The sequence below is a fragment of the Brienomyrus brachyistius genome, chromosome 6 (assembly GCF_023856365.1).
Source record: "Brienomyrus brachyistius isolate T26 chromosome 6, BBRACH_0.4, whole genome shotgun sequence".
Taxonomy (NCBI): domain Eukaryota; kingdom Metazoa; phylum Chordata; class Actinopteri; order Osteoglossiformes; family Mormyridae; genus Brienomyrus; species Brienomyrus brachyistius.
The window spans coordinates 17,592,143-17,606,252 of NC_064538.1; the positions used below are offsets into that span (position 1 = coordinate 17,592,143).

Here is a 14,110-nt window from a genome sequence, read left to right on the forward strand (position 1 = left end):
GACCCATGCAGCATTCGAACCAGTCTGGCAGGGGTCGAGTCTAGCAGAGCGATACTGCTGAGTAAGCAGAACGCATTAAATCTTTCTCCCCCCCCCGATAAACTATGGCTTCTCAAATTTGGGGATCAAAAAATTCTATTTTTAGAAACCTAAATTTACTTTCAAAGAATTCAAGACGTCTGCACCGAATCCTGAGGTATTCCGTTCCTCTTTCCACCATTAAAATTATATATATATATTTTTTTTGCACACACACAACCATACCATTAAGGTAGTTACACATTGCTTGCATTGCCTGAATTAGTAACTTTAATTTCCAATAAAAGTTAACACCTCAGAAATAAAGGAGTATAACCCAACAATATCGTACTTTAAAACTTGGTAGGTAGTGCCTGCACTGGTCCAAGGAAATACACCGTCCCTATGTTTCAAAATATCTACAGTCACAAATGAGGTAGGGTGAAGACGAAAACGGGAACACAAGAAGAAGGCGGTGGCTCAGCACAAGTTAATGAACGTCTTTTTTATATCATACATTAGACCGCTTGAATATAATACAAAGGGCTTGTCCATTTTTTCTTTTTGTAACATTATCATATACACAGCAAGTCGACTAGATCTTACAATCTGTGGACACAGGTACTTTCCCATGCTGTTCATCTTTACAGTGCACGTCAGACGTCCTGTAACCAAACCGTGTAGCCAATCGCTCTAAACTGGACTGGGAGGGGAGGGGTTATGGGGGAAGGGAGGGAAAGGGTCTGGTATAGAGGGACAAAAAAAAGTCACTTTCCTAAGAATGAAATGAGAGGAGCAGCGGACCTTGTAACTACACCGAATTGTTGAAAAAGTTTCAGGAGTATGGATGTTTCAAAGTGGACCACGCATAGGTTATACTGGCGAGACAGATGTGCGCACTCACACCTAAGAGCAGGACTTCAAATGGACCCACCGCTGAAGCTCGTGCCAATTAAAACGCAACAATAAAAAAAGTTTCCCATGATGTCATTTTTATATCATATTGAGATACAATATAAAAATGATGTGTGTGTGTAATCATATATATATATATATATATATATATATATATATATATATAAAAACAAACACACTTGTCATCCAGGTTCGTAGACAAACAGCCACACGTTATACCCTGTCTAAAATACTTAAGGTATGAAGACCTACGGTTACCTGTTGAATGTAAAACCCTACACTTTTGTACTGGCGTTTGTCAACTACTTTGGCCTGGAAGCACTGTTAGCCATTTACTAAAATCACAGAAGACTCCCACATTGACTTAAATGTAATCAAAATACCGTTAGGAAAAGCAGTGAGTTCTAAACTTCCTTTATTTAAAAAAATATAAATATGTACATAAATTCTATTTCAACTATTAAAACGGGGAGGGGGGAGGTGAAAAGTAAACACCTGAAGCCTGCATTTTGTGGACACCGTCCCTCACTGATGTTGTTCCATTAGACTCGCAGACAGATCCTGTTGGAAACACTTTTGCCCCAGTAAACTAATCTTACATACTAGAGCTCAGAGCTCCAGCAGACATGCGACTGTCACCACATCAGCTAATTGTTTACCATGTTCAAGGCTTCAGTCAATGGTGTGGATTTCAAACACCTGGTTTTAGGACACGAATCTAATCTAGCATCGATCTCGTTGGATAGTGTACAGTGCCTTGGACTGTTAGATTTGATTCAAAGTTTCAGAGAGGGGTACCATTTCGAAACGCACACTTTGAGTAACCTCTTAATGCCGCAATTCTTTATAACTAATGCTCTGTTGCTCAAATGCATCTTGACCCCAAATTTGAAACACCACACATCAATCCAGTACTCCGGAACCTGCAGAGTAGCAACCAGAATCTGCATGTACTGTCCCTCAAGGCCTGACAAGATCAACAAAATTTCTATCAATGAAAGGTCGTCTTTTTTTTGTGGGGTGGGAAGGGGGTGCTGGGAGGAGGAAGGGAGGAGGGGAAGGAGGATACAACCAATTCTGTCCAGGATACATCTAACAGTAAATGTACTGAGTTTAACAACAGTTCCAGTTTTGCTAAAGCAATAGATACAGCCATTTTTTTACTGACATTTAAAAAAGGTTTTGATACACCTTGTGTCAAAGTGCAGAACTGCTACATTATTGGTTACAGACATCTATGTGCTATAAAAAAACAGCTTTGGTACAATAAATTATCAAAAGGGAAAATAAATTCTTGTAAAATTCACAGCATAATTGTGAGGCAAAAAAGCAGTCACATAAAATTCTGGATGTTTTCATTTTCAAGATGAACAGAAGACATTTGTGCAGAAGCTGTTGGAGAAACCACATGCTGAAGAAATAAAACACAAAAAGGGGGGGTGGCGGGGGGGGAGCAAGTAAAAGCAGGAAGGGACACAGTCGTAGCAAATTCCATCCATCTCACAACACTACTTCTGTGACCTTCAGGATTTTTAGGAAGTCACATTTAGGACACGCGTGTGAACTTACAAGACCCTGCAACCATAGGGTCTCTGAAGTTATAAATTTTTAGCTGAAAGGCCTCATAAATCACCATTCTCAAATACCTTTTTTTCATATTTTTTTTCTTTTTTTGTTAAGAATTAAGGGCTGTCTAGAGTTCAAAAATACAGGAAAGCTATTTTTTTCTCATTTAAATGATAACGTCCAGCTTCTCTTTTTTTCCATTCAGAGTCCAAAACTCATAAGGCCAAAGGGTAATCTCAAGAGACCGCCGCCGCTGCCCGGCTCGCCAAGGCGGGGCCACACTCACTCCCCAGTGCATCTCCGCAGCTTAGCCCCACAGGGTCCCAGCTGGCCTGCCTCCCCGGGTCCCTCAGGGCTGCGGGCGCGGCTCCGGTGCCCATGCGCCGCCTGACACCCGCCGCCTCGCCTCGGCTGCACTGTGCCCCCTCGCAGAGAGTAACACAAAGCTGACAGATGGAATCACACCGCAAGGGCTTCCTCCTTGCCATACGCTACAGGCTCTAAGCACACAGCTCCTTTGTAGAATTGCACACAACATAAAAACTTAAGAGAAAAAGGAGAACGAAAAAAAAATAAAAAAATTTACAAAATGATTCTGCTAAGAGGGAAAAAATGTTTGAATGCTTGGGATTAAACTGCAGGGGTGTAATATATATTTTTCTTTTTATAAACCAATATCCACCAGCAACAATGTGTGTGACTATTCTTACAACCCACAGATATCTTCCACGAAAAAATGTCACGCATGATGAACACATGAAGCCAATCATCATGGAAACTCAGAACTAAAACAGCAGATGAGAAATTCAGAATGTCAACACATAAATAAATTTCCGTATGTTTTTGCAATACCTATTTAGCAGTTCTAGTGACTTGCGTATGACTGATAAAACCAAAATTAAACAAGACGAGGGGCGGGACGCGGAGAAGATAACTTAAGATATGGGCTCTGCACTGTGGTAGCGGTTCAGTGATAATCTCCCTTCTGATTTAAGCAGCTTTTGATCTCTATGCACTTTTTTTTTGAAAAACACCACCTTAAAAAATACACACAGAAAAAAAACCATTCTCAGTTTAGTCACGAACTAGCCACAGAACTCTGCTGAACACAGACTCCTGCCATGGGGGACTCCTCCCTGTCGATGCCTTGTCTCATTCCCAGGTGACCCTCCGTTATATAGTGACCAGGCCCCGTGTTCGTGGCGATAGGGTACGTGGGATGTCCTGCTATGCCAGTCTCTTGGCGGGGATTCGAGAAGGCACCCAATCCCATGTTCATGCTGCCATTTTGGCCAAAGTCCAAGACATTGGAGGCAACCGGGCGGTTCTGGTATGCCTGGTTGCCCTGGTTCCCAGTGGAGGAGGAAGATGTGGAGGAAGAGGATGCAGAGGAAGACAGGGAGGTCATGGACAGGTGGCTGTGAACGACGACCTCCATGGAATCCTGTGTAGAGGAGCTGTTAGTGGGGGAGTTGTAGAGGCGAGGGCGGGGGCGCGTGGACAGGCCCTGTCCGTGGTGGTGATGGTGGTGGTGGTGGTGGTGATGGTGGTGAGAGCTGTTGGGGTGCAGCGCTTTAGGCTGTTGGGCAGGCACGTGGAAGGTGGTCTCCTGTACCGGGTGGGTCTCCACTGCCACTTGCTGGGTTCCATCACTGACCGCCCAGCCCAGGGCTGGAGGGTACGGCGGCCTGACCTGCACACGCGGCGAGGAGACAGACAGCTTAGGGCTGAGGAGGGGCTTTCCAAGGAAAGGGCCCCCAGGAGCCTTTTTATGACTTACCACCGACTAGGAAAAAGGAGCAATGTTTTTCGGTCCTGTCAAAGTCACATTATTAAAACTGCATAGTAGCCGAGAGAGCCGGCGGAGCCAGCAGGGGGCTGCGGGCGGCGCTGACCTGCGGGCAGAGGTTGTCGCAGTCCATGGCCTGCACAGCTGCAGTGAAGTGTCCTCCACTGTGCCGGTGCTGATGGGTCGGGTCGGACCTTGCTCTGCCACTGGTGCTTGTCCCAGACGAGCCTCCTGAAGGAGGCAGACAGAAGCCAGTCGCAAATGAGATGAGCAGAGAGAGCTATGGAAGAAGGGGAGAGAAAGGTACTGCAAAGAAGGTGCAGGGGATACCTGAACTCGAGGACGTGCTGGACGTGGTTCCGGATGACTGTGACTGCTCGAGCGCGGGGCTTGTAGACACGCTACTGCTCGTGTTCGTCCCCTCGTCCGCCGTCTTCTTGAAGAAGCTGTGCTGCAGGGCATAGTAGGGCTGGATGCGGCTCTTGGGGTCATAGTCCAGCATTCGTAAGATGAGGTCCTTGAACTTCAAGTAGTCGGCTACAGCGTGTCCGGATTCCCCAGCCCGGCGTCCTCCGGGGCCGCCGGCTTCAACCCCGAGGATGCTGTGGAGCTTGCGGGATCCCGGGGGCTTATACTGTTGAGGGACAGAAGGTCAGGCACTGAGTGTCAGCATCAGGACATACAAGCTGCCAGGTGGTACTCAAGAGGACCTCAAACGAACTACCCAGAACACATGATTAGAGATCACGCCGACAGGAGGCTTGATTTCACACACCCTTTTGCCATCTTTGGTCTTCTTTACACTCCATGTGCTGTCAGACATCTTCTCAAAGAACTTCCTTGCTTTGGGAGCCTGGTCCAGTATGTGGTTGGGAGGGATACCAAGCACTTCAACTATTTTGTTCATCTGATCTACCTGCAAATAAATCAGTCAACATGGTAAGTAAGGCCTGCACGGCTGTCTGATAAAATTGATCGTGGTAATCCCCCATGCCTCAGCATTTTCTAGCACAACAGCACCCTCTGCTGGACCTGTCTTGACTGCACAGTGGAATTATGTTTAGCAAAGTCAGAACACCTATCACTTATGATTATGATAAAGGTAATATAAGTTGCCTTTTGACGTCTATAATAAAATTGCAAAATGGGAGATTTGACAATACAAGCAAGGACGTTAATATCGGAACTGCTTAAGTAGGCCACCGATATTACAGTAAACAATGTTTATTCTTACATAAAACAAAATGTGAAGGCGAGTTACCTCATTTGCCCCACTGAAGAGAGGCTCTCCAGTGTGCATTTCAACCAAAATACAGCCCAGGGACCACATGTCAATGGCCAGGTCATAAGGCATTCCCAGCAGCACTTCGGGGGAGCGGTAGAATCGACTCTGGATGTACTGGTATATCTGAGGAGATAATGCAGCAAGTCACGACGCAGCCTGCACATGTCCCGGCACAGAGCCCCCTGGAGGCAGCTTAAACACGCTGCAGGACGCGACCATGTGGGCAGACTCACCCTTTGCCCCAGTTGGCACGAACTCCCAAAGTCCACTATTTTGATGGCGCTTCTCTTGGGGTTACACAAGAGGATGTTCTCGGGCTTTAGGTCACAGTGGATGATGCTGAGCTCGGGCGTGGCGAGGAAGAGCAGCGCCGTGCACATCTGCTGGGCGAACTTGCGCGTCAGGTTCAGCGAGACGCCCCGGAAGTTGGTGTTCCGCAGCAGGTCATACAGGTTGTATGACAGCATTTCGAACACTAGGCAGAGATGGTTCCGGAACATGAAGTGACGTTTCAGGTGAACTAAAATTAAAAGTGGGGGTGGGGAGGAAGAAAAAAAAAAACCCACACACAATAAAGAAGTTAACATAGACGAACCATTGGGGATTAGCAGCAAAGTATGGGGCAGCAGGTAATTGTAATTAAGGATAGACTTCAAAGTTCAAGTCCCAGAAGAGGCCTGGCTGTTGAACCACTGGGAGAACCACTTAACCTTAATTTCCTTAATTTGTAAACTCCCAGCGGTATAAATGAGTGTCATCTAATAAACAAACATCAGGTTGCAGAAGTAGTTATTTACAAAAAAAAAAAGTCCCCTTCAACACACAAGACTGGAATTTGAGAGAGAAAGCGATGGGGGGGGGGGGGGGGGGGGGGGGGATTGTTCACCTATGTAATACTTCATCTCCGTGTCATGTTTGTTCATGAGCTCCAGGAGCCGCACTTCAATCTGGGCTTGATTTAGAAAAGCCTTCTTGTTCTTGATGATCTTAATTGCCACCCACTCCTGCTCCACGCGGTCATACGCTTTTACAACCTGCCCAACAAGAATGACACTACAGTCATAACAAGGCTGCTGCAGATGGAGAGAAGCGGTCTGCACTGAGGAAGAAAGGACTCCTCCGTAAACTTTCAGCTCAAAATTAATTCACGGGTTTTGAAGGTAGCAAACTGCAGGTATTATAAGTTATTATTTAAAAATATATTTGGGACATTACAGCAGAAATCCAGATGGCTTCTTAGATACAATATATATTTTTAACAACAATAAATCTCAAGAAGCACAAATGGTTGACATTCCGTCTCACCTGCCCGAATGACCCTTTGCCTATTAAAGAATCGATCTCATAGCGATCCATCCACTTCTCGCCATTCTTCACAATGTAGTCGTAGTTGTCGTCATCATAGCCATCGTTGTAAACCTTCCTCTCCTTCTTGTGACTGGAGTCATCACCCTGGCCTTGTTGATGACGACGCTTCTTTTTTGCATAGTATACCTGGACAACAAGGACAAGGGCCAGAGTCACTTTGAAGGGTATGTGTGCATCTGGAGCTTTAACAGGGGGCCACGTCCCTGACCGTTTGCTGCCTTCCTGGATTTGGCACTTTACAATGTTTATGAGTAAAAATAGCCAGACTTTGGCAAACTTATTTCCCCAGTCATCCTGTGACTGGCTGGCAAACACCAAAACAATCAGAGAGTATCTGGTAAAAACTTGTCTCTTAACTTCGGCCATTAAAGACAAACAAACATGGAGGGCAGGTGACCTATGGACCCACAGACTGCAGAGCACCAAAGGTATGCAAGTTGACAAACAGAGCAAACAATGGAAACTTCACTGACCCGTCGAACCAACTGATTCTTAAATGCCGCATACGATTAAATCCCGTGGGGGTGTTTGGAGAACAGAAAATAAGCATTGATCTTTTAGTCAGTAAACACGAGAAAACTGATTATAGCTACAGCTGACCAGAAGGGACACTGATGGACAGTTTGAGGTTGAGGGACATAGGAATGTTGTGATCTCTGCACATTACACCATGGCAGCATAGATTGGAAGGAAAAAAGATAAGATTGCATTCCTGATTACTAATGATTATAAACTGCTTGTACAACAAACATACTTTTTGATTAAGTTCCTTATAAACTTACAATGTATTCTCTTCCAAATAGCCCTACCTATAAGAAATTTGGGCATTTCAGTTCTGTGTATCCATGCAAGCTTCCCACTGCTATAGCCCTGTATAAACTCGAAACCCCATGACCAAACCATGCGACTAACTTGCAGGCACCTATCAGGCAGAAGTGGCACCTTACCTCATTGATGTGTTTGTAGGTTTTGATCAGGTCAATAGAGAGCTTTCTCAGGGGAGCCGAGGCGGAGTCACGAAAGCACTGGGGCATGCGCCTCTGTAACATGACAACATCAGGGGTCACCTTCAATGGACACGGAGAATGAGGCTCGACGGTGCCTCATCACTGTACACAGCTCTCACGTCTGCTACCCCTTGGAAACTCTGGATTTCTGCAATCCTGCCTCTCAATTCCAGGGCTAATTTACGCAAACCAAGGATCAATTCAATTCCCAACATTAAAAATGCCCTGGTGTCCATCAAAGATCTGGCATATTTGTCATTTAACGCTACTGGTGTTGAGACACTGATGTCTGGTACAGGCTAAGATCATCTGGAGGACTGGGTTGAATGTAAGGCCATATTGAGGGGACCTACGTTTGGTGCAGTGTTCATACACAATAAGGACAGACCCTCAACAGAAAGTGTGAGGTGTCACCTGGAGGCATGGCCTATATAGAGCGACATGTGTGAGGGGAAGAGGGGTGGGTGTAGCACAGCACACCTGGCTGACGACGGGCTGCTGGGCCTGCTCACTGTACGGCAGCACAGTGACAGACGGGTCCGTACTCTGCTGGTGACGGTCGCTGTACTGCTGGTGCGAGTGGGGCATCTGAGCAGCCATCTGAATCCCAGCAGCATGGAAAGAAAACGAAGGAGCAAGCCGAACAGATGAGGGTTTGCATGCTGAAGTCTCTCCTCCTGCAATGGTAGGGGAGGGGGAGAAAGGTCACGTGAGCTCCCTGAGCACCCACAGTGACACCCGAAAAAAAACGGGACGCAGAAATGTCTTAAATACCCACCAAACATATATAACACAACCATTCTAGTTACACAAGTAAGATAAAAGTCCATTACTGAGGAAAAAAAAAAAAACTGATATCAACTGACACAAGAACAGATACGTCACAGAGGAAGAAAAACTCTTCATAACCCTTGGTTGGAAAGATATACAAGTTTGAATTGAAGACACAGATTAGCAGTGAATGAAGTCATGAAGTGTATGCAGGGAGGAGCAAATCATTTTCCACTTCGATGACCATGTTGTACTGAAGAATGTCAAACTTGCATCTTGCTTAAGAAAATGTACCCAACACGCCCAGTCTCTACAACTCAAGTAAAGACTTAATGTAGAGTGCCTGGTGGAAAGTGCACAACGTTGAGCTTGCATGAAAGTTTCTTGGAGGCCACTGGGGTAACTCATAGATTTTTTAAGATAAATTTCATTGTTTGCAATATCAAACCTGGTGTATATTTCACTTCAGGCAATGTTTGTGATTCTGTAGGAGCAAAAGAAAAAAGAGATATTTTCACAGTTCTTTCTAAAGTATCTAAAGGTATATATGTCTACTGAAGGAGACTAGAAGAAAGCTAGAACCCACAGAAAGCAGGTCCTCCGAACACCTTGTGTTCCTTTCATGTATTACACAGATCTCTCACATAATGTAAGCTCAAATACTGGGATTAATATTTATATGTGTCAACTATGATGAGTGATCCTTTGATCTTGTGTCAAGAGACTTAAGAGACACATTACACTAGAAACAAGTAATAATCTAAGTAACAGAAAAAAAACAAAACACAAAACAGGAATCTGTCAATAAGAATATTGGCAATATAGTCAGTTAATGTTGAAAAGTTATTCTCATGCCAAAAAGGATTCTTCCTTACAGAAAACAATGAAGGAATAGCCAGTTCCCATACAGAGGCACTAAATTAAAATTTTCCTTAAAGCTTCGTGTTTTTGCAGGATTGTATGTTGGTGGATGCTTACTCATGTCGAGATCTTCCAATGAACGGAAATTAAATGAAGCGTATTCAGAAAGTACCGGCATGCTAAACATTCAAGAACCGCTAACCAAGATAATTAAAGCCGATCGGACGCCAGGCAGGACCAGTTTGGCGCACTTGACAGAAGTCATGCGAGATGACATCAGATCACAAATAACTGCCCATGCTGAGGATGTCACAATCTCATGTGGCCAATGGCACGACTTGTTGGAGTCCAGCTCAATACCCTCAGATCAAGTTTCAGTCAAAAGCAGAGGGATGAGAAGGACAAGACCCATATCACCCTTGCGCCACCAGATCCCCTTGTAATCAGACTTGAAATGTCATCAATATCAGTTCAAACCAAACAAAGTCGAATTAATCTCTTGTATTTTTTCCCCTGTATTTTACACAGACACACAGCCACCAGTTTTGATTAAACAAAGCAGAGAAGTTTCCCTTAGAACCTCACTGGGTGGCTCTACCTGTGACTCAGCTGCAAGCACATCTCTCATGCTCTGAGACCAAACAAAAGGCTAAACCCCCTCCCTGAGCCTCCCTCCCTGCACAGAGGCCTGGGAAACTGCTGCGTCACAGCGCAGAGTTCATCCTGAAAGCAGGAGCCGCGCTACACAAGACAGAGAGTATCGTGAGCAGTGGGACGGGCCGGCGCGGTCTCTGCGAGCCACGTTCACCCTCCAAATAACTTGAGTTTCCACGGGGTGCATCCAAGCCCCAGTTCCATGCTGAAATTTAAGCTCTGAGACTTCAGGTCCTTAGAATTACAGAAATCTAAAAAAAAAAAAAAAGCAAAACAGTCAATTTGCTTGACTGTTTTGAGACTGTAAACAAACTATATGTTTAATGCTATAAAAGTATATGTCTTATAAACTTGCAGAATGCAGTTATGCGAAAAATTCCTGTGTATTGTTTTAGAAGAACAGAAGACTAGAGAAAGTTTACTAAATGGATAAATAATGGAGGAAAAAAATAAGCAATGTATTAAAATACTTAAGAGGTAAGAAAATGTCTTCAATGGACAGGTAGGACATGTAAAGTTTAACTTTAATCTTGCCCATTATACCATTGGCAACATTACCTATTAGTTGTTCACTAATTAATATGCAAATAGTTGAAATAAAAGCTTGGATAGGCACCACTATGTCAGTCCAAAAGGTGAGAAACTGAGTCTTTCAAATGAAAATCAAAATGTATTACAATAAATGATTCATGGAATTTAACTGAACAGACCAAAGATATGCCTGAACCACTAAACGGAAGCAAGTTTTACAAAATAAAATAACAGTAAAACTGACTCTCCATTTAACTGCATATGGTCGCATGTTTCTTGGTGAATTGATAAACAGTAAAAATATTGTTTAAAAGAAAAATGACAATGAACTCTTTGCCACTCCGTCTGAAATTATATCTGGTTCACACAAGGATTTTAAATGTAAACATTGTGTTTTACACTATACTCATTACAAAACATTTACTCAATTAATTCTTCAAAAAATGTATTACCAAAAAACTTTATACAATGTTAAAGAACTATATTATTATTAAAGAACATCTCATTTTTTGAAGGTATATTTCTACTGTTTGTCACAATTTCATACATTTTAAAAATATGTAATACATTTTACTGGATATATAAGGACAAGGCAAATGTCCAAAAAACTACCTATCATAGTGAATAATATGAATATTCACCAGTTTCAACTACAAATAAAAACAACAAAACACTGACCACAGCTCCAGTATGTTTGCTGATTGTCAAAATATTTATTATGATGGCTAGGCAAATATAAAACATAAAACAAGTGAGAGTCCATCCATCTGATACGACATAATTGTGAAAGTAAGTGTTAGTCCATATCGGTCTTTGAACAGACCACCTACTTATACAGAAGGGAGAAAATGCAGAAAATATTTGTTCAGAAAGTAAAAATTATGTTTCACTTGCTACTTTTATAGTTAATCCCAAAATGGATTTTAAAAGACAGCATCAGAAGAATGCAAGTGTCTATTAGTTCAAACCACACTGAAAATAACCTTAGGGAGGAAAATCGGTGAAATCTAGTTAATTTGCTTCTTTTACTTCACTTGATTCAGATGAACAGTAAAAGGCGAGCCTTTAGCTCAGTAATCGAATCTCTCAGTTCTATTTTGAAATCTCAGCCTGTCTGCAGTGAGTGGGAATTCTGCAGATCATTAAGTACTCATTTATCAACGTCTCTCACCAGGCAACACAATGCAGCAGAATCACAGAGTAACCACCCTTCTGAACCCCAGCAACAGCACCTAATTAGCATAGCCTACCACCAGGAAGATACTATGTGATTGGGAGAGACTATGAAAGCGCAAGCCAATCAGAACACAGAATGCAAATAGCCTACTTTTGTTGCCAGGGCAGAGCTGCCATCTATTGTCCAATAGGAAAACAAGTAATAAACAAGAAATGAAATTGCACTTTGTCACATTTCCAAGCTACTTTTAACCCTTTAGTCACTGGAAGCAAATTAACGTAACAGTTCAGAACCTGGATTTAGTCTGTCTAGGAATGAAACTTAACTGACCCAAAAGGAGGTAGGGAAAAGGGGGGAAAATACATTGCTACAGCAATGAAAGAAGAATGACCTATATTTTGGTACACTTTGATACATAGTTCAGAAATGTCTTAAAATTGTTTACTGATGATTGTATATCTGTATATTAATTTTGTTTTGCCATTGAAAACTGGTCATTTTTCTTCCTAGGAAATGGGTGTCATTATAGAAGCATACATTTAAAATAGATTTAAAAGTTTTCTAAATAGAATTATTATAAATATTTTCTTTACACAGGGAACAAAATCTAATCTGAATTAGGAGGAATTAGTGTTATTATACTGTATATTGGACAGTAGACTTCATTTGTATAGATTTATTTATCCCTGTTTTTTTAATTGTTATAATTTGCATTACCTGATAGACTGAAAAAAGATGATAGATACTTCAAGTCAGAAATTTTGGCAAATCGAAGTACATACTTTTTCTGTACCACTGGATTTTTATAATGTTTCTTGTGACTCACACTTAATACAATCTCAGCAAAAGACATTAATGCACAATTTAAAGCTTGCTTGGTTGATTCTACTAGACAGCATGTGTATGCTGTTGGGAAATCCAACAGGGCTGAGACAGCAAATTTACAATTGCTTTTACTGTAAACTGGCATTCCAAATTTTTTTTCTCTGACAGGCAGGTGTAATCCAAAAACATTTAGAAAAGTAGCAGAAGTCCAGTGCTAACTGTGAACCAACCTAGTGCTGAGCCTTAAAACAGAAGTAGAGAGCTTCCTGACTTATCTTTAAATTCCAGATTACAAACACAGCAGACTCTGTAGGTTGTACAGTCACTTTAAATGCTGAGCACACATGGCCACTCTTGAGATTTGAAATCAGAATAAATTCAACCACTAGACCTCCCCCCATTTTTATGTTCCCCTAAACACAAAAGATGTTTCACTGTATTACGTTTGCATCAGAGTTTTTATAGATAACAATGTATTGTGTATTAACGGAATATATATACACATGTACCTATGGCACATTGTTCTTTTACTTCTAAAGACAGACTGACACATGGGTGCCTTGTTTCAACACCAAGATACAATTTACTAATACTAAGCCTGCTTTAAAGAACTCAGACTACAATTCCCTTTTCAGAGAACTTCTGGTTCGTCACATGACCAAGGCTAGGCCATAACTGCAGAGAAGGTACATTTAAAAACCCTTAAAGTTTTATAGGTTAGCTAGTTTACAATGCATATGATTAAAATGAAAATTTAGTATTTTAAGAGTTTCCTTTTTAAATAAACTAGCAAATTACCAATCATTTTCTTGTGAAATATTTCGTTTTTTTCATATGAAAATTGCTTTGCATGGTTTTACTGCTGATCTATTCATAAACTACCATCTCCAAACGTTGACAAATAGATGAGACTTTATAATCCAGCTGGCCATTGATTGTATACTTATCAATATTTCAAAATTAAAAATTTTAAAAGCAACACTTGTTGGTCACCATTTTTTAAGCTACATTAAATATCAAACAGCACCACCATCACCATCATTACAGTATAATACAACGCAGTTAAACAAGTTGTCAGACACAACTAGTATGCTGTAGTGCATTCTTTTATACATTAGCGTACCAAACTAAATTAATGTTTATAGTTTAATATATTTCAGTTATTACAGTTCAAGTTCCACAAAGCCAAATGTTTCTTAAAATAGCTGAACCCTGACATCAGTGTATGTTAAAAGCAAGCTAGCTATTATTCCCTGAATACCACTGGACTAATTATGAATTGTGTACTGTACGAAAGATGCTATTCCATTAACAACCTAGACCTATGATTTTGTATCAATGAG

General features: G+C 42.0%; 1 protein-coding gene across 2 annotated transcripts in view; it reads right to left on the bottom strand.

Annotated features, from left to right (window-relative positions):
- Positions 1-508: 508 nt before the first annotated feature.
- Positions 509-14,110, bottom strand: part of dyrk1aa (dual-specificity tyrosine-(Y)-phosphorylation regulated kinase 1A, a) — a 31,414-nt gene continuing 17,812 nt past the window's right edge. For both annotated transcript variants that reach the window (XM_049017633.1, XM_049017634.1), the window contains 10 exons: positions 8,429-8,625; positions 7,889-7,981; positions 6,879-7,067; positions 6,460-6,607; positions 5,807-6,093; positions 5,550-5,696; positions 5,064-5,204; positions 4,619-4,922; positions 4,395-4,519; positions 509-4,192 (listed from right to left, as the gene is read on the bottom strand). In XM_049017633.1, coding sequence (XP_048873590.1) covers positions 3,578-4,192; positions 4,395-4,519; positions 4,619-4,922; positions 5,064-5,204; positions 5,550-5,696; positions 5,807-6,093; positions 6,460-6,607; positions 6,879-7,067; positions 7,889-7,981; positions 8,429-8,625 — 2,246 coding nt within the window. In that variant the 3' untranslated portion in view covers positions 509-3,577. The remainder of the gene's footprint in view (positions 4,193-4,394; positions 4,520-4,618; positions 4,923-5,063; positions 5,205-5,549; positions 5,697-5,806; positions 6,094-6,459; positions 6,608-6,878; positions 7,068-7,888; positions 7,982-8,428; positions 8,626-14,110) is intronic.